The following is a 21945-nucleotide window of genomic DNA, read 5'->3' on the forward strand; positions in this document are numbered from 1 at the left end:
TCTGATTTTTGAGGATGTTCATGTTTTTGACAGCAAGAAGAGGATTTTATGTTTTTATTGATTAGATAGCGGGGTCAAATTGTGTATTTTAATACCGGAAATGTTGTCTTTGAACTCTTTGCGGATTGGGCGCTCGTCCCGGGCTCTACTGCACTCAAACTGGCTAATGACGAAACGACAGTCTGTTTATAAAACTGTTATATGTTCAGCACATTGCATGTCCACCGGCTTCCTCAAAAAGGACACAGGGATCAACAACGTGAACTTTAAAGCACTGGGACAAGAAAGGAAGCTAATTTACTACACTACTTCACCTCGGAATTACAGCACAGGTCAAGTTAAACTGAACTGCTGGAACTGCAAACTGCCTCTTGACCAAAGACCTGTATTCTTCTGTATGTCATGCAAAGCTGTTCAGCCTCCTGATGAAGAGGCATCCTACTTTAAGCTTATGGATTGGTAAGTACATTGTCTATTGTATTATTACCCACCATCATCTTTTTATTACTCAATAACTATATTTATTAACTCAGCCATGTTCCCATGTGTTGCCTCTTTTCAGTGACTACACATTCACACTGGACACACACAAGCTGCAGAAAAGATACCTGCAGCTCCAGCGGTCTCTACACCCAGACAACTTCAGCCAGAAATCTGTGGTACGCAGGCTAGGGTGAATGTGATTGTCAATGGAGATCAGTTTGGTAACATGTCTCATCATGACTCAGCTGTGGCTGCCTTGGGTTACACAAGTGTTACACAGGAAACTGCATTTGACCCCTCTGTCCCTATTAGGCCAATTCACTGTGCATTTTTGTTTTGTTAGTATGATTCACTGTGATTTGGTCAGTGGAATAACTCTGTGCAAAGTTGAAAGATGGGTTTCTTAAAAGACACTGACACATTTGGGCCTTTGTAAAGCAGCTTTCCCAAGCTAACAAGGTCGAGGGGAAAGGAAGGAAGTTCAAGGAATCAAAAGCAAAACAACTGTGGAGATGAAAGAGCACTGCTATAGGAAATAAAGAAGGACAGACAAAAGGAAGACATGAATGACTTGTATTAGAAAAAGCAAGGTGTATCTAAGAACATTAACTGTTTTCACTAAGCCAGCATGCAAAATATCAAGACCCTGGAACTTGTTTAGCTAAACCTTTATGACTGTTATTAACTACACTTTTGTTTTTCCTGCTATGACATGTTGAGATGTTGATTGTGCAATAGGCCAATTAAAAATGCTGTACATTGGAACATAAAAATATAAAAGGTAGAAAGTGAAACAAGGTTAAATGATCTCCATTTCAATGGTAAAGAATAAAGTATGAAATGTAAAAGTAGCACCTAACCAACACTGCGAAAGACAAACTTGGGAGATGGAAGATGTTGAACATAAAGTTTGTGAAAAAAAAATTAAATGGTACGTTGTAAGTATGTAAATGTCAAGTTAAGTTACATAAAGTAAACAAATGTTAAATAAAGGTTAAGTAAATGATAGTCAAAAGGGAAGTAAATAGTCTGACATGTGGAGACCTTTTGATTCTTTGTATATCTCATAACTCCCGCTAGAGTGGTATTAACAGCTTAATTCATTTAAACATTTTTAAGGGAGAAATAATGGCTTACATGTCTAAAATAAGCTCAAAACTTAAATCTTAATTTTGACATATTTTAGTCAGAGAAGACAAAAACTGAACCCCCAGAACAACTGGCAAAATTAAATAAAGGGCAGAACTAATTAATTCCCCTAATTATTTTTTTTTAAGTAAGCAATCAATCATTTTGTTAATTAAAGGTCAGAAAATAATGAAAAATGGCTTTTATAATTCCCCAGCTCCGAAGGTGACATATTCAAATTGTTCACTTATACCGACAGGCGAAAACCCAAACATGTCCAACTTACTGTCATAACAAACGAAAATATCACACTATTGTATTTTTAGAAGGCGACTGTTAAAAATGTGATTTCAAAGGGGCGCTCACACTCAGGTCATTTTCAAGTTGTGAGGAGTACTGAGCCTGTTTATACCTGGTATTAACATGGGAGATTCAATCACAAGTGGTAGCACTAAGTTTAAACAGCCATCAAGACACAAGACTCAAACCACCTGCTGAGATGAGCTGGGACGCCTTTGACCACATCTTTTGTAATGTGTCCTGATGCGTCCCCGACAAGGACTGTGTCATTACTGCAGGACATCATGGATGTTTTGGTGACAGGGCTCTATAATTTGACCATTTTACAAGTTGGACAAAACGTTGCATGGCCGTTTATCGTTTTGCATTATGGAAGGAGTTGTGTTGAATTCTGCTGACAGTGATATCTCCAGCTGTACCAACGCAACCGCTAACATGACTAGTGAGCAGCTAGTGAGAGTGCGGATGTAATAACTAAGGTTGAGCCAAATACTTGAGTGAAATTAGTATTCGACACAGATAATGCACTTTTAATGTACTTTCTGTGCGAGTACAAGTATCATACGAGTAAAATGTATCATTATCTGTACCAATCAATCAAACACAAAGTGCTTCCCACAATAAAAACAATAAAGCAATACCTTCGTACACACGCGCACACACACATGCACAAAGCAAAGACTGTAATGGTAAAGATTAAAATAATAACAGCACTCATAAAAAATGGGAACAGGGGAAACGCTGTCATAAGTGGGGAAACACAGGAGGCAGGATACAAACTCAGAATAGAAAACAACTTTAGATTAGTCAATAAATAAGTAAATAAATACGTTAAAATAAATGAATAAGTAACAAAATAGAAGAATGTGCCAGCTAGAAAAACTGATTAATAAAAATAAACGAATACACAATAAAAATAAATACAAAATTTAAAAAAAACAACAACAAAATCCTCATTTGGGTAGCTGTGTTTAATCTGTTACTCTTGTGATAAAAATGATCTGAAGCTAATTTCTGATAATACTCTCTCATAGGTAATAAATATGACAATTTCTGATTAATCCATAAAAATTTCAGGCTTAAAATAACAACTTCCCACTTTCGATTTAAACCCCAACCACTTCTGGCATAAACTCCACCCATTAGTAGTACAGACACGGATAATATAGTTGCTTAACAAGACACAGACACAGATACAGATAATGGTGTACTCACTCATAATAACCGTGTATGGGGTCCTTTGACCCTAACCCTAATTGACATCACACAGTACACAATCTGAAGACAAGTGGTCAGCTACAGATGCATGATAGACACAGGTGTGTAGGGCGATGTGTTTTGGCTGTCCACTTATTTTCAGACCACCGAAACAATGTAAATAGCAGGTGTAAACAGGCCCTATGGCTCTGGACGAGCTTTGTCAAGTCAGAGAAAATTTCCATGATGATATCACAGTGGAGTCATCAGGGTTATTTCAGCTGGGGCTATAAGACTACACATGTTACACTCTAGGGAGTGCAGTTTAAAGATATGGGTGGTTAGCCAGCAGGGAGGATCTAATGAAAGCTGCAATCAAGTTGCATTTTGGGAAATGTATGACGCAGTGTTCTGGGAGGCTTGACCCATACGAGGGACTTTAACTTGAGATATCTCAGCCTCGCTGCTGTGAGTCTCCCTTTAGGTAATTATATAGAATGTCATCAATACAATGCACACAGGAAACTCATGGTGACGGTTTGTACTCAGAGACACTAAAGGGAAAAGACAGGAAAGAGATCTAATTTTACCTTGTCCACTTGTCTTTGGATGGAGCACTCACTCACTGTTGTTAAGGGAATACATTTGCTCCTTCCTCCCTCTTCGCTTCTGATTTGTCACTTCTTACAGGCAGACAAGTGTACCTTTCTAATACCAGATCCTTGTGAGGAAAAATAGGTTTGATGTACTTGATAAATCACATTCAGCTCAAAACACAGTCAGGCTGATGAGACAGGTAGGCCTATATTTTACATAAAAACCCCGACTGGTGTAGCATTAAAAACGTCACGAAGAGAAATAAGACTAGTCCAAACACATCGGAGCAGTTTAAAGTTGAATATGTTTATCGGTTATTTTACAAAGTTGTAAACAGTTGACTAAATGTTCGCATTATCCAGTTTCCCCCCTTGTGGATCATTAAAAAAAATTGGCTGGCAGTTTGGAAGAACAAGCATTATGAGTACAAGGAGGAGCGGAGGTGTGATGCTTTGCACGTAATTTATTCTGTACACCCAGGTGCAAAAGCACAGTGCATGTTGTCATGATAAGATATGAAAGCTTAACTCATATTCAGCAGAATGTGAGAGAAGAGAGGCAGCCTAAATGGTTTCTTCACACACAACCTGTCCAATATTGTACTGACTCTGTTTTATTTATCAGCACCTCTGGCCATTTTTTCTTAATTAGACATCTTCCAGCCTCGGGGGTCTTCATCATATATAGAAAACTCATTACTTATACAAGGCTACAAGGCAGCCACCTACTGCACTGGTTGTTATTACAGAAACAGCTCCACACGATGGGCCCATGGGCCTGAGCTTGAGACTATTGATTTTCACAAGAGCTGACAGACCTGATAGCTGCAAAATGTACTCGGATCTGCCAACCATTTCCAAGATATTTTCCTCCCCGTCTTGTTTCCACACGTCTGTCGTGTCAAACTTACACCTGGATCCCTTGAAGGGTCCCAAACTGCTCGACTACAAAAGAGTAGTTGTGTGTCATACACCTAATTGTCAGTATCGCCAAGGATTTGGTGTTTAAAAAATTGACATTGGTATAGATTGGGATGACAAGGTGTAGTATAGCTCAGATGTTGTTCCCCTTTGTGACAGCTTGATCTGTAAGTCTGGATTATGTGAATGTGTTGTTTGAAATGCACAGCACGTTCGTTAGAAATCACAATAATGCAGATTCTCTTTCCCTTTTTTAATGAATGAAAATGGACTGAACATCATTAGAGGCAAACTTAACAGAACCCTCTTTTGCAGAGAGAACAGGAGTATTCAGAAAGCCACTCGGCTCTTGTGAACAAAGCATACCAGACGCTGCTTAAGCCTTTGAGTCGTGGTCTTTATATGGTGAGTCTGAAATCCCTCTAATGAATAGTTTATTTTCATAACTGCAAGCTCTGCCTGTCTGATCGCCTGTTCTAGAGAAACATCTTCACCATATGACAGTCAAAAGTAGTAACATGCATTTAAAGGAGCAGTTGAGTTTGATGAAGTCCCATCCTGTGTGCAGCTGGAGCTGGAGGGGATGCGTATAGATGATGGCACCGACTCCGGGGCTGATTCGGAATTTCTAATGGAGCTAATGGAGATCAATGAAGCCCTTGATGAAGCACAGACTCCAGAGGAAGCCAATAAGATTGGCCAAGACACAAAAGGTAAATAAATATGCCCGTTCAATTTGTTGATTGAGAGTGTGGTTGAGTGATTTTAGCTGAGTGCTGATGATAAATTAGCACATGTGGATGAGTGCATATGCCAGGTTAATTGGTGCTGACACATCAGATATGTAGTTATTTCATAGTTTTCACTAATGTATTGACTAGTTTTACAGCTCCAGGCCTTGACAAATCTGCGAAATGAAACAATATAATAAACTAAACTCACTTTATGGCTGAACTGCTCATTGGCTGAGACATGTAATCATTAAAAGGACCAGTGTGTAAGATTTAGTTCCAGACTGCAACCAACTTAAGCCCGTTTTCGCCAAGCAGTACGCTGCAGTACAGTTCAGTTTGGGACGCTTTTTTTCCCGTTTCCACTGTGAATAGTTGTGGATGGTACCAATGGAACCATTCTGTCCTGTCCCCAATTTTTTTGGTCCCCCCTCTATTGGGGTACCTAGCACACACATCTGGTGCTAAAAGGTGGAGCTGTGAACACTGCAGTCTGATTGGTCAGTAGAGGATGGTCACACTGCTCAGGGCTGAGTTGGGGCTGGTTTTGAGGCTCATGTAACCACTGTTCATACTGTGGAGAGTTTTATTAGTAAACTGTAACTATAAAATGAAATGATGTTTTGCTGCCTCTTGCAGCAGCTGGAGTCTGAGAAAAAAAAACTTAATTCACTGCTCCGTCTACTGGCAACTTTTAAGGTGGAACTTCAACTTGTAATGTTACTCAGTGCATGAGTTAATGACATAAATCCATCAACACACCTTAAATTTCACTGTGACAACTTTGACCATCCCTTTAGTTTTTATGTGACATACACTTTTAGTAATGAGTGGATCTTCAAGTGTTTATATTAATTTTGACTGGGTTATGTGAACTGCATATATTCTAAACCTTACTCTGAGACAAAAAAAAAAAAGCGCTGTGGAGTGTTGTTCCTGTCGGCTACGTCAACACTAAACCCCTGAGCTTGCCTGACAAGGACTAAATGCATAAACCCGCTATTTTGAAATATCCCATGGAGAGAGACTCTCACTGCAGCCTGTTCTATTTTGCTCTTAAAATGTGGGCATGCAGCCTCTTTCTGTGGACGATAAACGAGGGGCATCTGTGTCACCGGTAATTAGGAAATACAGAGATTGCTGGACGGAGCAGTGAGTGACAACAACCCCGCCCGCATTTAAGAGTACTGTTTGCAGTGGAAACACTAGGGTCTAGGTACCATGTCTGAAGGGTTACTGTTGGTTCCAAAGGTACCATACTGAAAGCATTTGGTGGAAACGTGGCTGTAATGCCCCTCCCCACACTCCTTCCTTTTCTAAGAGTGTAAGAGAAGCTTAGGTGAGAGGCCCTCTCCAGAGCCAGTGTTCGGTATGTCCATTCTGGGCCACTGTAGAAACATGGCGGTGCAACATGGCAGGGTCTGTGGAAGAGGACTTGCTTCCTATGTAAATATGAAGGGAATTTGTGGTTTGATACTACAGCCAGCGGACCTGTAGCAACTGGTATCTGTTTACAGTGCAACCAAACAAAGTCAGGTTGTTGATACGCATATGTGGGTAATTTAAATCCAGGTACAGGAATGGCGGACTCCGCCACTAAGAAGACAGTCTACTACAGTTGCAATCAAAATTATTCAACCCCCATTACATATTAGGCTTATTGGCAAAATATACAATTTCTCTGCTGTTTACAATAAACAAATTACACATGAACTGTTTAAGTAGTTCAGTGAAACTAATATTACAAGGGTTTTGATCCAAATTCAACACAAAATGCTACTTTTAATGACTACTGCAGTCTCAGAATTATTCAACCCCTTCATGACAAGCATCTTCAGTACTTAGTAGAGCACCCTTTTGCTGTTATGATCTGCTGCAAACGTGATGCATAGCCAGACACCAGCTTCAGACAGCGTTCCTGAGGAATCTTAGCCCATTCCTCATGGGCAATGGCCTCCAGTTCAGTAATATTCTTGGGTGTGCGTTTTGCAACCACATTCTTCAAATCCCAGTAGAGATTTTCTATGGGGTTCAAGTCAGGCGACTGTGACGGCCACTCTAGAATCTTCCATTTCTTCTTCTGAAACCAAGCCTTGGTGGACTTTGAGGTATGCTTGGGATCATTGTCCTTTTGGAAGGTCCAATGACGCCCAAGCTTTAGCTTCCTCACAGACGACATGATGTTTTTACCTAAGATTTCCGGATACTTGACTGAATCCATCGTGCTCTTCACACGCTGCAGGTTTCCAGTGCCAGAGGCAGCAAAGCAGACTTTTCTTGTGCTTTTGGGTCAGTAGTGGTGTACGTCTTGGAGTCCGGGCATGGAGCCCTTCAGTGTTTAGCATGCGCCTTATTGTGCAAACTGAAACCTCAGTGCCTGCTGCCACCAAGTCTTGCTGCAGGTGTTTTGCAGTCACTCGAGGGTTTTTGACCACTTGCCTCCTCAGGAATCTGGTGGCAGCCGCTGATAGTTTCCTCTTTCTGCCACATCCAGGTAGTGTAGCCACTGTTCCTTTAACTTTGAACTTGCGAACTATGCTTCCAGCTGTATCTCTAGGAATATTCAGAGCTTTTGCTATCGTTTTGTATCCTTTTCCTTGTTTGTGCGAGGCAATGATTTCTTCTCTGAACTTTTTGGACAATTCTTTTGACTTAGCCATATTTCTAACATGCAATCAAACGTCACTCTCAACAAACCCCTAGCCAGTTGAGGTATTTATGTGTTCTATCTCAAGCACACCTGAACTAATGAAGCCCTTGATTAGTTGCACCAGGTGTGCTTGAAACATGGGGGTTGAATAATTTTGATTAGTTGCATCAGGTGTGCTTGAGACAGGGGGTTGAATAATTTTGAGACTGCAGTAGTGATTAAAAGTAGCATTTTGCGTTGAATTTGGATAAAACCCATGGTACTATTAGTTTTATTAAACTATTTCAACTGTTCTTGTCTACTTTGTTTATTGCAAACAGCAGAAAAATTGTACATTTTGCCAATAAGCTTAATATGCAATGGGGGTTGAATTTGATTGCAACTGTACATAGAAAGGTAAATACAGAATCACTTAATGACTAAGGCAGAAAAAATGATGACCATAAATGGTATCAAATATTGGATATGATAATATGAAAACCCCAAAGATTATAACTGTTGACTTACCGAATGTCTACAGTACAGTGCAAAGCAAGGTTGAAAAAGTCAGACCAGTGAATGACGGAGACATGACAGATTTATTTTTGTCTACATTGTCTGCCCAATTAAAATATTTTATTATTTCCATTTGCTAGATGGCACACACATCAAACTGTGTTAACACAGGATGTCTGAGTTTTCTAATGTGGTTTCAAGCAGTTCCTCTCAGAGGCGAGTGAGCTCTGTGTGCCATGTCTTTTTAACACGCGCAGAACTGAAACTTGTTTCCTCCTCACTTGCAGGGAAGCTGGCAGTCTTAACAGAGGAGATAGACGCTGCCCTTCTTAAAGGTATTATATTCAGAAGTTGCATTGAAACATTTTCTGTTCCTCCCACTCGTTCCTTTGTTTGTTTAGTAATCTGTGCTGAAGCTTTCCTTTAAGTCACCGAGTGAGTCGGTGATTGAACTTCCTTTTACACTCTCATTCTCTCTTTCTGTTTTTTTTTTTAATCAGGAGAGCTTCAAGCCGCCAAAGTCCTGCTTGCCCAAATGAAATATTATGCAAACATTGAAGAGAAAGTGAAGGAAAAACTTTCTGAATTCATGTAAGTTTTCCCCCTACTTAGTGTCACTTTATTTCATATCTTTAGCTACTTAAAACAAAGTTTTGTACAGAAGCGCACAAATTATTGTATTATTTGTCTTGGGATTATGCAAATCTATTGTTCGAGTTGAATAATAAAACCACTTGTAATGCATAATACACAACTGAATTAATTGTGATTTGTACTTAATCTGCTATTTTTTGATTAAAAGGCTGTACAGATATGAGGGTGTAATTGGATGCATACAGTATCTCCCTTGAATTCCACTAATTTCACAACCCTAATCATATCCACTTGTACCTAATGTATCATTTAATATGACAGAGATCTATAATTGGCTCTGATTAAATGTGCTGCTCTGAGTGGTTATATGATTATCCTGCCTATCAGTTCAGCATTTTGTCATGTGGGGCTCTCGCACAGAAACGGGGCTACCATTCAGTTCCTCAGGGTACCTTTAGGTGGAGACATAACACCTTGGCAATCATCATGCAGAGGAGCAGTACATGTTGTACAAACTGGATTTGAGGGCAGAAGGAAGTCCTTTATTGAGGCAGACAAGCTATTGAATTATTTATGCTGGCTTCATATGTAGCATTAATGCCATGATAATCAGGAAGACTCCACTGAATGACGATTACTTGATGAGCCGAAGATCTATGATCTGTGTAAAGTTCGAGTTCATAAATTGATGTACATTGACCCTGTGCACTTATGTCTGCAGCACACTGACAGGTGCATCAAAATGTAAATTCATCCCTCATTTAAGTTGTTTTTTAACACCTCTAAGAAGGAATGTCATAATCTGTAATCGTGTTTGCATATTAGAGCTCCAGTCACATCGAGGCTTTCGATCCCAGACACTGATACAGGTGTGATCACACTGAAATAAGGGGTGGTGTCACTTTATCTGATGGCAGTAAGTGAACTCGGATCATATATCATATGAGAAATATTATTTGAGACACACCAGCATCACAGCCTTAACCACTGTGCGTGTATTAGCGGTTAACACTCACACTGTTTTTCTGTGCCCCACACCCCCACTGGAACATCCCACTGTAACACATCCTGACTGGTTGTTTATTAAGTCTGGAACAACAATGTCATGTGTCTCAGGCTGTTTCGTTTTTTTGCCGTGGAGAAGCAGTTTCCTTAATACACACAGATAGACATTGAATTAAACAGGGCTTCTCCCACCACAAGGAGACTAACAGGCCTATTTATTATTCATGTCGTAATCGGAAGGCATCTACGGCGCCTTTGAATTAATGAGAAAATGTGATCGACCAACACTGAGGCCGCTGCCGTCTCCCAGAACCCTTTAAAATTGAGTTTGAAAGAGACAAAAGGAAAAAACCTCACTACATACAGCTGGGCTGTGAAATTGACTTGGATGGGAAAATAAACTAGGCACATACGATCACCACACTGGTCATGGTGCACTGGGTTAGTTCAAACATTCTGTGCAGGCCTACATGACCCAGCTGATAGAATTCCTATTAGTTGTGCCTCCGTGGTGGCGACAGCCGTGGCCAGAGGCATTATGTGTTTGGGTTGTCCGTCCTTCCGTCCATCCATCCCATTCTTGTGAATGCAGTATCTCAAGAGCTCCTTGAGGTAAATTCCTCAAATTTAGCTCAAACCAGCATAAACATCCTCCTGGATTCAAAGATGAGCTGATTAGATATTGATGGTCAAAAGTCAAGGTCACTGTGACCTCATATCTATCTCATTGTCATGATAGCAATAGCTTAAGAACACCATTAGGGAATTTTCTAAAATTCATCACAACCATCCACTTAGACTCAAGGATGGACTGATTAGATTTTGGTGGTCAGTAGTCAAGGTCATTGCGACATGCAGCTGTCCCATTGTCGTGAACGCAATATCTTAAGAACATTGTGAGGGAATTTCCTGAAAATTGGCACAAACGTCATCTTGGGCTTAATGATGAAATGATTAGATTTTGCTTGTCAAAGGTCAGAGTCACCATGACCTTGCATCCGTCCCATTCTGATGAACGTGATATCTCAAGAATGCCTCGTGAATTTCTTCAGATTTGGCATAAACGTTCAATTGATTCAAAAGATTTTGGTGGTCAGTGATCAAGGTCACTGTGACCTCACGTCTGTCTCGTTGTGATAGCGATATCTCAATAACACCATGAGGGGAAATTGCTCATATTTAGCACAAACAGCCACTTAGACTCAAGGATGGATTAAATTTTGCTCATCAAAGGACACTAACCACGCATCCCTTACATTTTTGTGGACGTCATATCTAAAGTACGCCTTGAGGGAATTCCCTTAAATTTGGCACAAACATCCACTTGGACTCAGGGATACACAGTTTTGATTTTGGTGGTCAAAAGTCAAAGATCAAGGTCAGTGTGACCTCACAGAATATGTTTTTGGCCACAACTAAACAATTCACATGCTAATTATGACAACATTTCACACAAATGCCTGATAGAATCAAATGATGACATGACAACATTTTATATCCAAAAGGTAAACTTCAGTGTGACATCAGCATTTTGCAAAAACACTTTTCTGACCATTATTCAACGCTATAACTCATGAACCGAAGGGGGGAGACATTTAGTCAGATACTGAATTGGTGACACCAATCTTGGGTGTTCATTCTTCAACTGTGCTGATTCTTCTGTGCTGTACTTTTACTGGTTCATGAAGGCGTACAACTGCGAGGCAGTAATACTAGTTTAAGTTATCGCACTTGTTTTACATTTTGAAGAATTAGTTTCTTCAATTTTTATTGAGAGTCACATGAGATGACTGATACCACTCTCGCATCTGTCCACTGCATCTGGCTAGCTTAGCTTAGAATATAGACTGGAAAGAGGTGAAAATAGTGAACCTGGCTCTGACCCAAGGTAAGAAAACCTACTGACCAGCACCTCTACTTAAAATCTCATTTGTTTAATCCATACAAACTTGTTATTGTTGAACTGACCCAAGCTAGCTGTATCCCCTTGTTTCAAATCTTAATGCTAAGCTAAGCTAACTAGGTGCTGGCTGTAGCTCAATGTTTAGCGTTTAATATTCTTGTAGAAGACAAGAGAGCAAATACACATGCATTTATTTGGGCTTATTATGTGTTTCACTTCTTATATCATTGCAAATCCTCCTTTTAGTGATGTTGTTTTCTCGCAACCCAAATTAAGACTCATTTCATGAAGACTGCATGTGTAGTGCCGGGGAAAAATCAAATTATTCTAGGCATATTGGGCAAGTGTTGTGACTCGGAAAATCACTTGAGAGCAATTTTACCTGGATTAAGGTGTCATAATAAGCCTGCAACAACGTGACTAATAGTGCATGTCCTAATTGCCATATTAATCATCTCCATATGGCCTTAACGTAAATATCATAATAAGATTAATGTGTTCTCATGACCCGTGTCTTAATCATAATGTTCTCTTAATCGCATTAAGACTGTAATGTTGGTGGGCCACTGAAACACAATTCTCCAGACAGAAAACTAATGGAGAAAAAAAAAATCCTCATTATAGACTATTTGTCTTTTGCCGATGGAGTACAAACACCAGCGAACTACACAGAGATTTTCTCTGTGGATACACACAGTAGCCAATAAAAGGTCTGATTGACAAAAGTCTAAACCGATGGAGGATGACTCACTGGAGCTGAGCTCTTTTTCGCCTCACATCCATGCAGCAGTCTTTATGATCCTCGCCCCTTCGCTCAGCTCCTGTGTGACTCAACCATGGAATGTCAGTCCCGTCATCCCACAGGTACCTCAAGCCTGCTGTGTGTGTACTTGTACACCAGGTAGTAATGCCATTATAATCTACCACTATTAGGCTTTCTTCCCGCCCTTAATCCGTGTTTTTATGTTGTTTGCCTCATCTTTTTACCTAACCGTGTCTTGCCTCCCTATAAAGCTCTTGAAGTACAGCCTACTTTGAAACCTGTTACTCTCTGCCTTTCTTTGCTTAGTTTTGAGTGTGCATATTTTGAAATGGTGTTTCAGTCTGAACCCACTCATTGCGACGTGGTGACACTATGATTTGTGTAGACAGAGGGATGTGACAGTGTTCACAAAGATCAAGAGCACAGTAGCAATCTGCGATTTACACTGTCTGCTATTGATGACAACAACACAACACCTGGTGTGCCCCATATGTCTGCTAATGTGAGAGGATACAACAAACATAATGGAGAATAGACGCTGGCAGCAGAAGACAAACACTTCTCCCTTTTGCGTTTCAAACATGCAGGTAAGTGTTCATCCATTTTCTCAACTATTGTCTCCTTTTCCTGCTTAAAGGGACAGTTCACCCCAAAATCAAAAATACATATTTTTCTAGTGTGAATCGCTGAGTGTTGGAGATACCAGTTGTAGAGATGTTTGCCTTCTCTCCAACATGATAGAACTAGATTGGCTTGTGGTGCTCAAAGGGCTAAAAAGAAGCATTTAGTCATGATCCGGTTGTTCAAGATGACCCACAGACATGGTGTGGGTAGTTTCATGTACGAGCTGTTTTCTTTCTACCAAACTACACTCACCAACTGTATTACCACACACAAGTAAGCATGCATCTACCTGCCTCTCAGGGAGGGCGCCAGGCTTTGAAGCCAATTTTCGTTGTGGCCAAACAGTGGAATGACAACTTCCAAGTTTGTCATGTGAAGCCATTTGGCCCAAAAATACATTTTCCCATAGACTTACATTGTCAAAGAGTCATCCGTAAATCTGTGGATATTTTGAGCGTCATATCACCCTCATAATGACTTGTTTTACGATCAGAATTTGATCCATTTGGTCCCTAACATTTTGAAAGTCTAGAAGAGCCACATGATTTAATCATTTTAAGCCCATCCAGTTTTTTTTACAGGCAGCAGTTGAACTTTTTTGGCTTCATGCACCACTGAGCAGCTTATATAGGAATGAACGGGGTTCTGTCATCAAAGCTATATCAAGTTCTCTTTATACATCTATAGCATCTACTCATCATGGACTAGACTTGGACTTAGGCTTGTGGTTGCAACAGCGTGAGATGTAGACATTAATGGTGTCCTCCTCAGCTGAGTTGTAACGTTAGCTAGCTCAGTTGTGCTAGGTAAGCTAGCATTACAGTTGTGGGTTGTAGTTCGGTAGAAAGAAAGTAGTTCCTATATGAAACTGCTCACAACAAGGTCAGTGGATTACCTTGAATAATCGGGTCATGATTTCTGGAAAGACGCATTGCTGTTGAGTTTTCTAAATGTAATTTTTTGCGCTTAGAGCACCACAAGCTGGGTGCCATCTAGTTTCATTATATTAGAGAGAAGGCAGACATCTCTATGGCCGATATCTCCGACACTCAGCAACGCACACCAACAGCAAAAGGGAGAATGTGTATTTTTGATTTTGGGGTGAACTGTGCCTTTAATGTTAACATCTGATCTTTAACTTCAATGAGAAAACAGTCCTTTACTATGCTTATGATGTGTCAAGCACTCCAGATTGCTTTGTTTTTTCCTCATTGAATGTAATTATGAGTCAAATCAAACCACGCTTTGACGATAACTGCCTTTCTTCTCGGCTACATGTTTGTGGGGAGAATTCCCAGGGGTGATCCCTGCTGCAGCAGGCGAGCTGCTCCTCTAAGCTTTTGATATAGGCTCTGCTGAGAGATTTCTGGGGGAATCTCTGCTCTCCTCAGCAATATGAGGCAAAGGCCGCTGCATTTAGACACAGCATGTCTGTGTGTTTGTGCACACATGGCTGTATGTGTTTGTGCAGACCAGAGACGAGAGCTGCCGTATCTTCAAATCCCTTTGACTTCTCAGAATGGGTAATCGGCCCACCAAAAAGCAGTTGTCAAGTAATCCCCTTATCAATTGCCTTTTGCTGAACCTCTTGTCACATGTTTTCCTCTAAATTATATTGGATTTGATCTGGTACACTGCACCAATCAAATATGTTTACTGTTGTGTAGCAATCATGTGTAGTAGCCCATTATCATGTTATGGTATATTCCAGGATTAACAGGAAGTGGCAGTTTTTTCAGTTATCTGTTTTCATAATTCAGATAAGGCAGAATTGCCAAAGTGCATTGTGGGTTTCTTTTGTTTGCTAGCAAAACAAATTCACAATCCAGTTATTGGTAAAGGTTGTGCCAAAGTCTGAATTGCTATAGATGTCAATGTATTATTCTGTGGCTCGCAGGGGTCACTAATGCAACTCAGACTTTCTTTATTGAATTTTCAAGAATGGGAGGGTGCCCAAACAAACCAATCTTTTTATTCCAGTGTTTGTAAGGGAAACTTATTTCAAACTAAGCAAGGTCTTGATATTCCTACAGTTTTTTCAAAAATGGGAGAGTCTGTGAATGCAAATTGATATCTTGTTTGCATCCGCAAAGTCAAATGGCATACAAAAACAAATATCAGGAATGTTTACTACATTTCCCCAGTGCCGAGGAGCATAATCCCCATGGAAAAAGAGAGGTCCAGTTTTAATGAAACATCTGTGAAGCGGCAGGCTGTGGGTGGATCTGCAAGTTAAGAGGGATTTTTGGGCGCTCGGCTGTCCCATTGAAACACCAGGAGATATTGCTTCAAAAGACTCCTTTGTGGTTCTTGAGTTCGGAAAGCCTTTGAAGGCGAAGAACCGGGGGTTTTAAACAAGGTGTATGCGTGTGGAAACACAGATCAGCCATTCACTTTCAGCTGAGTTGAGTGCAAACCACTCGCCTCTGGTGAGATCGCTCTCCTCACCTTATCTCCTCTTCTGTGCTGCAGACACTCCCCGCCGCCTATCTCACAGCAATCACATTGTCCACGGTTCAGATCTGGTCGGTTTGTTTCTCATCTCATCTGAATACCTTGCAAAACATTCAAGCACTGGATTCCACTCTGACACTCTGGCTCTGAAATGGCTCAGGGCAAAAACTTCTTATGAAGCTCCAAAAACTAACTTAAGTAATCCCTGCACTTCTGAGTGCTTCTTCTTGTTTATTGAGTAGCAATCAACACTGAGCTCAAACTGTAATTTGGACAGAGGAAACAGAGAGGAATTTCTCTTAATATCATGGTGTCTGTCAATGTGTAATGTCACTGAAACTGTGAAGTGAACAGAGCTTTGTTACCAACATGAACCAAAAACAGGTAACGCACAGCCATCTCTTTGAGCTTTGCCAAAATCAGCTGCCTGCTCTGGCTCAAAGTGACGATGATGACAGCAGTGAGAGTGAAGCAACACAGTGAAATCACAGACTGTCAAACCAAAACAATGAGCTGAAAGACACTAAAATACTTGTTGGCAATGTACATTTCTGCAAACCATGCGTACGCTGCATTTGTATTTGTCATATGTATCGTATCCATATTTCTAAAGTGGCGTAGAACATGAGCAGACTTTGTCATTGGGAGGAGGAGGGGACAGTGAATGGTGCAGCACCTACAGTGTAGGTGGGACACCTGCCAAGCTGCAGACCACTGTTCAAGACCAATAAACAGCATCAGGTATTTTTAACAACTTGTGGCCGCTTTTCCAGCGGTTTTTGTGCCACTGAACGTGGGTATCGCCCCTTTTTCCTGCAGCTGTTATACAGTTGAATGTGGGTGTTTTTTAGTTACCTGTTGCAGCTTTTCCAGCAGCTTTTACGCCATCACACATTGTGGTTTTTAGTCATCTGTCACAACATTTTCCAGTGGCTGTTGTGCTGCTAAACGTGGATGTAGCCCTTTTTCCAGCGGCGTTTATACAGTTGACGCTGGATGTTTTGTAGCAACTGGTGGCTGCTTTTCTAGAGGCATTCATGCCACCAAATATGGGTGTTTCTTAGTGACCCATTGCCTCTTTTCCAGCAGTTTTTGTGGCATTGAATATTGTGATTTTTAGTGACCTCTCAAAACCTTTTCCAGCAGCTTTTGTGCTGCGGAACGTTGTATTTTTCGAGTGGCTTTTATACAGTTGAACTGGGGAGTTTTTTTAGCAACTGCTGGCTGCTTTCCCAGAGGCATTACTTCCACCAAATATGAGTGTTTTTTAATGACCCTTTGCCGCTTTTCCACTGGCTTTTGCACCATCAAACTTGGTGTTTATTAGCCACTTGTTGCACTTTTTAACTGAGATTTGTGGCACAGAACATGAGTGTTTTTAAGGCACCTATTTCCACTATTCCAGCAGCTTTTGCGCCGTCAAACTTTGTGCAGTCTTTTAGCAACCTGTTGCCGCTTTTCCAGCAGCTTTTCTGCTAATAAAGGTGGGTATTTTTAAGCCAAAACATAATCCTCTTCTAACCAAAACCAGCTAGCTAACTGTTTATGCCCAGACATAACCACACATTATCCATAGCGCTCTTTTGAATGTAAAGTTTCAGTACACTATATAATAATGTACAAATGTATCAATGGTTTGCAGAAATGAACAATGCTGATATTTTTTTTTCTGGCAATTGGGTAAAAATGCTTCAGAGAGCTGAAAGGAACCACACAATGAAATGGTAAGTCTCTGTGGGTTTGTCGCTACATGCATCCCCTTTCATGTACATATAATCGTTTTATCCGTTCCTGTTACCAAAAATTTGACTGCAGCAGCTTTAACCCTGAAAAAACCTAAACTGTCACTTCACTGTGTGGAACTCTGACTAGACCTGGAGATGATTTTGCATCAAATACAAAACGTCCTCCCCTACCTGGCTGAACGCACCAGGCAATAATGTGGGTTCCATGTGTGAAAATGACTACACACTTTGCAGATCTCTCGCTGTCACATCTTTGTAAAATTGAATTGAAGCGCAAACATTGGTTACAAACAGCCTAACGTCTCAGAGATTGTAAGCAGTATCGGGGACGCTCAGTAAGCCCACCACCAGTTGGAGTGAAAGCTAATGTGCAGTTCTCAAGTATAGAGACTTCACACCGTGCCTCAGCTTTACTGCAGGTGGGCCAGACAGGATTCATTTCTGAAGGAAGGCCAGACAGACAGGATGATTGCATTATGGTGCAAGTACAAACCAATCCTGAGCTCTGAAAACAAAAATTCTATCATTGAGATTTATTACTATGCAGGAATTCAGCCAAATCCCTGCACCTGTGGCAGTATATTGCCTTGACTCAATATTGTCCCTGAGCCTCACCATATTCTCCTGCATTTTCATACGGGGGAAGGGAGAGCGTTTTGCAGTCACCGGCACACATTAATTTGTAAGGCCTCGCTTTTCAAGCAAACAAAAGAAGCAACAGTCCCCTCTCCGCTTGTACCGCTGATATCTCACATAATGATGACTCTCGTTACTCCATGCATCCTACCAAGTTCAACAACAAGCTAACCTTTTTCCACTGCAGCTGTTTCTATGACAACGCGAGGCCCCTGCTGCAACTTTAAAGCGTGATGAACACAAAAGCCAGAAAATGGATTTGATTGATCTTGCTTCTCTCCGCAGGATTAATATCAAGACTGATGGGGGTGTTTAGGCTAACAGGCAAAGATCAGAAGGTGATAATGTTTTTGCTCCACTCACAAATTCGCAGCAGTTGAATATTTCTGAACAGTGTGTTAGAATTACACCAGAATTTCTTAAGCTGTCATATTGTGTTGAATGTGCATTTCAGTGTGCAGAGTCGGAGGAGTGAGCACATCAGGCAGGATGAAAAGATCATCCTGTATTTATGAAAAAAAAACAAGAGAAGAGAAGAAGAGCTAATGAGAAATCAACACAAATAAACAACTTTGCTAATAAACAGTAATAATGAATAATAAAAGAACACAGTATGTGAACATTTTGTCTTTTTCTTCTTCTTTTTTTTTGTACTGTGACCCGAATGGCCTTTGTCTTTTCATTTTCTCTTACTCTAATGCTCTCCACACACAGCCCACTCCACTCCACCCATCAGTGCTCCAGCATGTTCTGACTGAGACTGATGATCGCTCACTGATGAACACATACGCTCTGCTCAAGTCACTATATCTTCATTAGAAATGTGTTAAACTTAACCTGCTTGATCTGCCTCTACCTTTTGGTTTAGCTATGTTGTGCAAAAAGCCATGCTCAACCAAACGGTTCATTTGTCCTTTTATGGTAAAGGTAGTGAAGCTAAGCTAATCTAATTAAAACTGACTATTTGCTACAAAATAAAAACACTTCTGATCATTTATTGTTGTTGAAAAATCATTTTAATGTTAGCCAATATGTGTATATATATTGCTACGCTAATCAGACTAACAAGCCCGTAACTAAGTGCCTCTATACGTGATGTATTAGATGTGAGAAGTGTACCTTGACTTCCCTGGGTGAGTGTGACCTTTCCAATCTGGGGGGTTTGTGTGGTTGACTCACTGCCAGGCCACCACTCCTGCTCCTCGGGGACCGGTTCACTCAGACTGGATGACTTCGCTGAACACCCTGTGGCTCTTCTTCATGGTTGTTCAGAGTGAATGTGTATTTACATGGATAATTTGTGGTGGCGTGTCAAACGCCTTCTCGGTCTCTTTTGTCTCCAGAATGTCCTGCCTCTGGTGTCTCTCTCGTGGCGTGCCCACTCAGCTCAAAGGCCTCTCCAGCTCTCAGCTCTCCCTCCAGGTGCAGCTAATAGCGGCTAGTGAGTCATTACCACCAACCCCAAAGTGTGACGTCAGCCTGCCTCCCACCACCCTCCTCAACCACACCCTCATTTACAAGACATCCACAAAGATAATGATGCTAAGATAATAAAATTACAATCTTATGAAATAAAAAAGGACAAATATTCCCTGTTTTAAATCTTATATACTTAATGTTATTCCATTATTATATTTGATGAAAAAAATATATCAGTATGACTTTACACCATTACTGAGATGTTTTTAAAGTACTTTGGTGGTAAATTCTGGAATAAATATATGGAAATAATAATAGTATTGGTAATGCTACTAATTCCATAGTAACAAATTGCGATACTTCATTGTTATATGAACATATTACTAGCATTATAACAGTGTATGGTTTGCAATTTTGATTACAGTTAGCATGAAGTGACTTCTTAACCCTCTAGTAGAGGCCTACATTTAAAAGAAATATGGGGTCTGTTGAAAAAAAAAATACAGATTTTTGCCTCAAGGAATTAAAAAAAATGTAAAGAAAAACAATTTCCATTGCTTTTTTCTTACTGTGGACCCTAGAGGGTTAAGGACTAGAGGCTATGGAGTTAGATTTGTATCTTTATTATATGCGAGAAAATAAATGATGTGAGAGAAAAAAAATGTTTGAGAGAAAAAGTTTTCACAGTGATAGCAAAAAATAATAATATTGAGACTAAAAAAAGTTTTGAGAGAAAGTATTTTGTCATAGAATATAAAAAATAATAATGATTTGAGATTTAAAAAATGATTTCCGAGAAAAAAAAACTCTTTTGTACTCTCAAATATAATTTTTTTGCTGTCAGTGTGAAAACATTTTCTCCCTCTCAAAAAAAATGTTTCTCTCAAAACATTTTTCTTCTCTCTCTCAAAACCTAAGTCTTTGCTCTCATGTCAGGATTTTGCTTTAGCTGCGAAAATAATGTCATGGGCGGGGTCACATTCCTATTGGCCAGTCCCAATAGAATTGACAGCTGGGTGAGGATCGTCTTGGGAGTCGAATTCAACTGAATCATTCATCCACCATGGTCGATTCACCGGCATAGATGCGCTGCATTATTTGGGAGTGGAGACTCCAATGCTTGGATAAGATGATGACACAGATGATGAATGATTTAGTTGAATTCGATTCCCAAGACAATCCTCACCCAGCTGTCAATTCGATTGAGACTGGCCAATAGGAACGTGGCCCCACCCATGACATTATTTTCACAGCTAAAGTAAAATCCTGACACAAGTGCAAAAATAGATAGAGTTTTTTTTTCTCGGAAATCATTTTTTAAATCTCAAATTGTTTTTTTTATATTCTATGACAAAATACTTTCTCTCAAAACTTTTTTTTTAGTCTCAAATATTATTATTTTTTGCTATCAGTGTGAAAACTTTTTCTCTCAGATATTTTTTTTTTCCACTCAAACATTTTTTTTTCTCTCATATCATTTATTTTCTCGCATGTAATAAAGACACAAATCTAACTCCATATTAGGCCTGGTACAGACTGACCATTTGCATTAGTTCTTTGGAACATTGTATTGTCTAAGCAGAAAATGTCGCCTATACGAAGATCCTCTACTAACAATGCTGAGCTTCTGCAGGTAGGTCACATTTATCAACCTGCTACATTCAGGTAAATCTTTTTCTAAGGAAAAGTTACAGACCTGTCTTTCCATGATATGAAAACATGTCTGCATCACTGCCCGCAGCAGCCAGCAGCTCTGTGCGTTATATGAAGCTCTGGATGCACAGAGGGAAACCTTGGGCTTTTCTCCACCTTGCTTTCCTTATTGCATTTGACAGGACAGGGACCACATAACTCGATCCTGTCACCAGCTCAAATTGAAGCCTTTGAGAAAGTGCTGTGCCATTGACCCTTGGGCTTCAGTCAGTGCCTCTTCAGCTAAAAACACCCAAGAATATGTTGTCCACTAGCTCGCAAAGCAATGAGGATTGGTGCTGTAATCCCGACTCAAGTAACGTGGTGATGCGTGGCACGATTATGATGCACTATCCTCAGCTTGAGTCTCTTGCCAATCACCAGAGTGGAGAGAAATTAATCACTCTCGGGGCTGTCAGTTGGCGTCAGCCAGGAGACATTTATCTTTGAACCCATGTCAGTAATTTGGCAATAACGGTTCCTTTGATTAATTCACTGCCTGAATCTGTGCCAGGAGAGCAAGAGTTCAGAGACAGTGACAGATTGATGATGCTTGTATCCTGCAATTCTGTGGCCCTCAATCTTTACAGTGATTAGGCTTGGGTATAA

The 21945-nt window shown here is 40.3% G+C and overlaps 1 protein-coding gene and 1 long non-coding RNA gene across 2 annotated transcripts; both read left to right on the forward strand.

The window, feature by feature from the left end:
- The first annotated feature begins 69 nt into the window (after positions 1-69).
- hscb (HscB mitochondrial iron-sulfur cluster cochaperone) lies at positions 70-9244 on the forward strand. Its single transcript, XM_049578078.1, has 6 exons — positions 70-459; positions 563-659; positions 4941-5030; positions 5194-5338; positions 8789-8836; positions 9002-9244. Exons 1-6 carry the CDS (start codon positions 101-103, stop codon positions 9094-9096), a joined length of 834 nt encoding a protein of 277 aa, XP_049434035.1. The 5' UTR covers positions 70-100; the 3' UTR covers positions 9097-9244.
- Positions 9245-12881: 3637 nt separating this feature from the next.
- LOC125890386 (uncharacterized) lies at positions 12882-18839 on the forward strand. Its single transcript, XR_007449548.1, has 4 exons — positions 12882-12904; positions 13152-13353; positions 18511-18563; positions 18680-18839. It is a non-coding gene; the product is annotated as an uncharacterized LOC125890386 (long non-coding RNA).
- Positions 18840-21945: the final 3106 nt, after the last annotated feature.

The sequence above is a fragment of the Epinephelus fuscoguttatus genome, linkage group LG6, assembly GCF_011397635.1.
Source record: "Epinephelus fuscoguttatus linkage group LG6, E.fuscoguttatus.final_Chr_v1".
NCBI classification, from domain to species: domain Eukaryota; kingdom Metazoa; phylum Chordata; class Actinopteri; order Perciformes; family Serranidae; genus Epinephelus; species Epinephelus fuscoguttatus.

Coding starts and splice junctions, on each gene's coding strand:
- hscb (XM_049578078.1), top strand. CDS start 101: ATGTTGTCTTTGAACTCTTTGCGGATTGGGCGCTCGTCCCGGGCTCTA. Junction 460..562: donor TACTTTAAGCTTATGGATTG/GTAAGTACATTG, acceptor GCCTCTTTTCAG/TGACTACACATTCACACTGG. Junction 5,339..8,788: donor GATTGGCCAAGACACAAAAG/GTAAATAAATAT, acceptor CCTCACTTGCAG/GGAAGCTGGCAGTCTTAACA.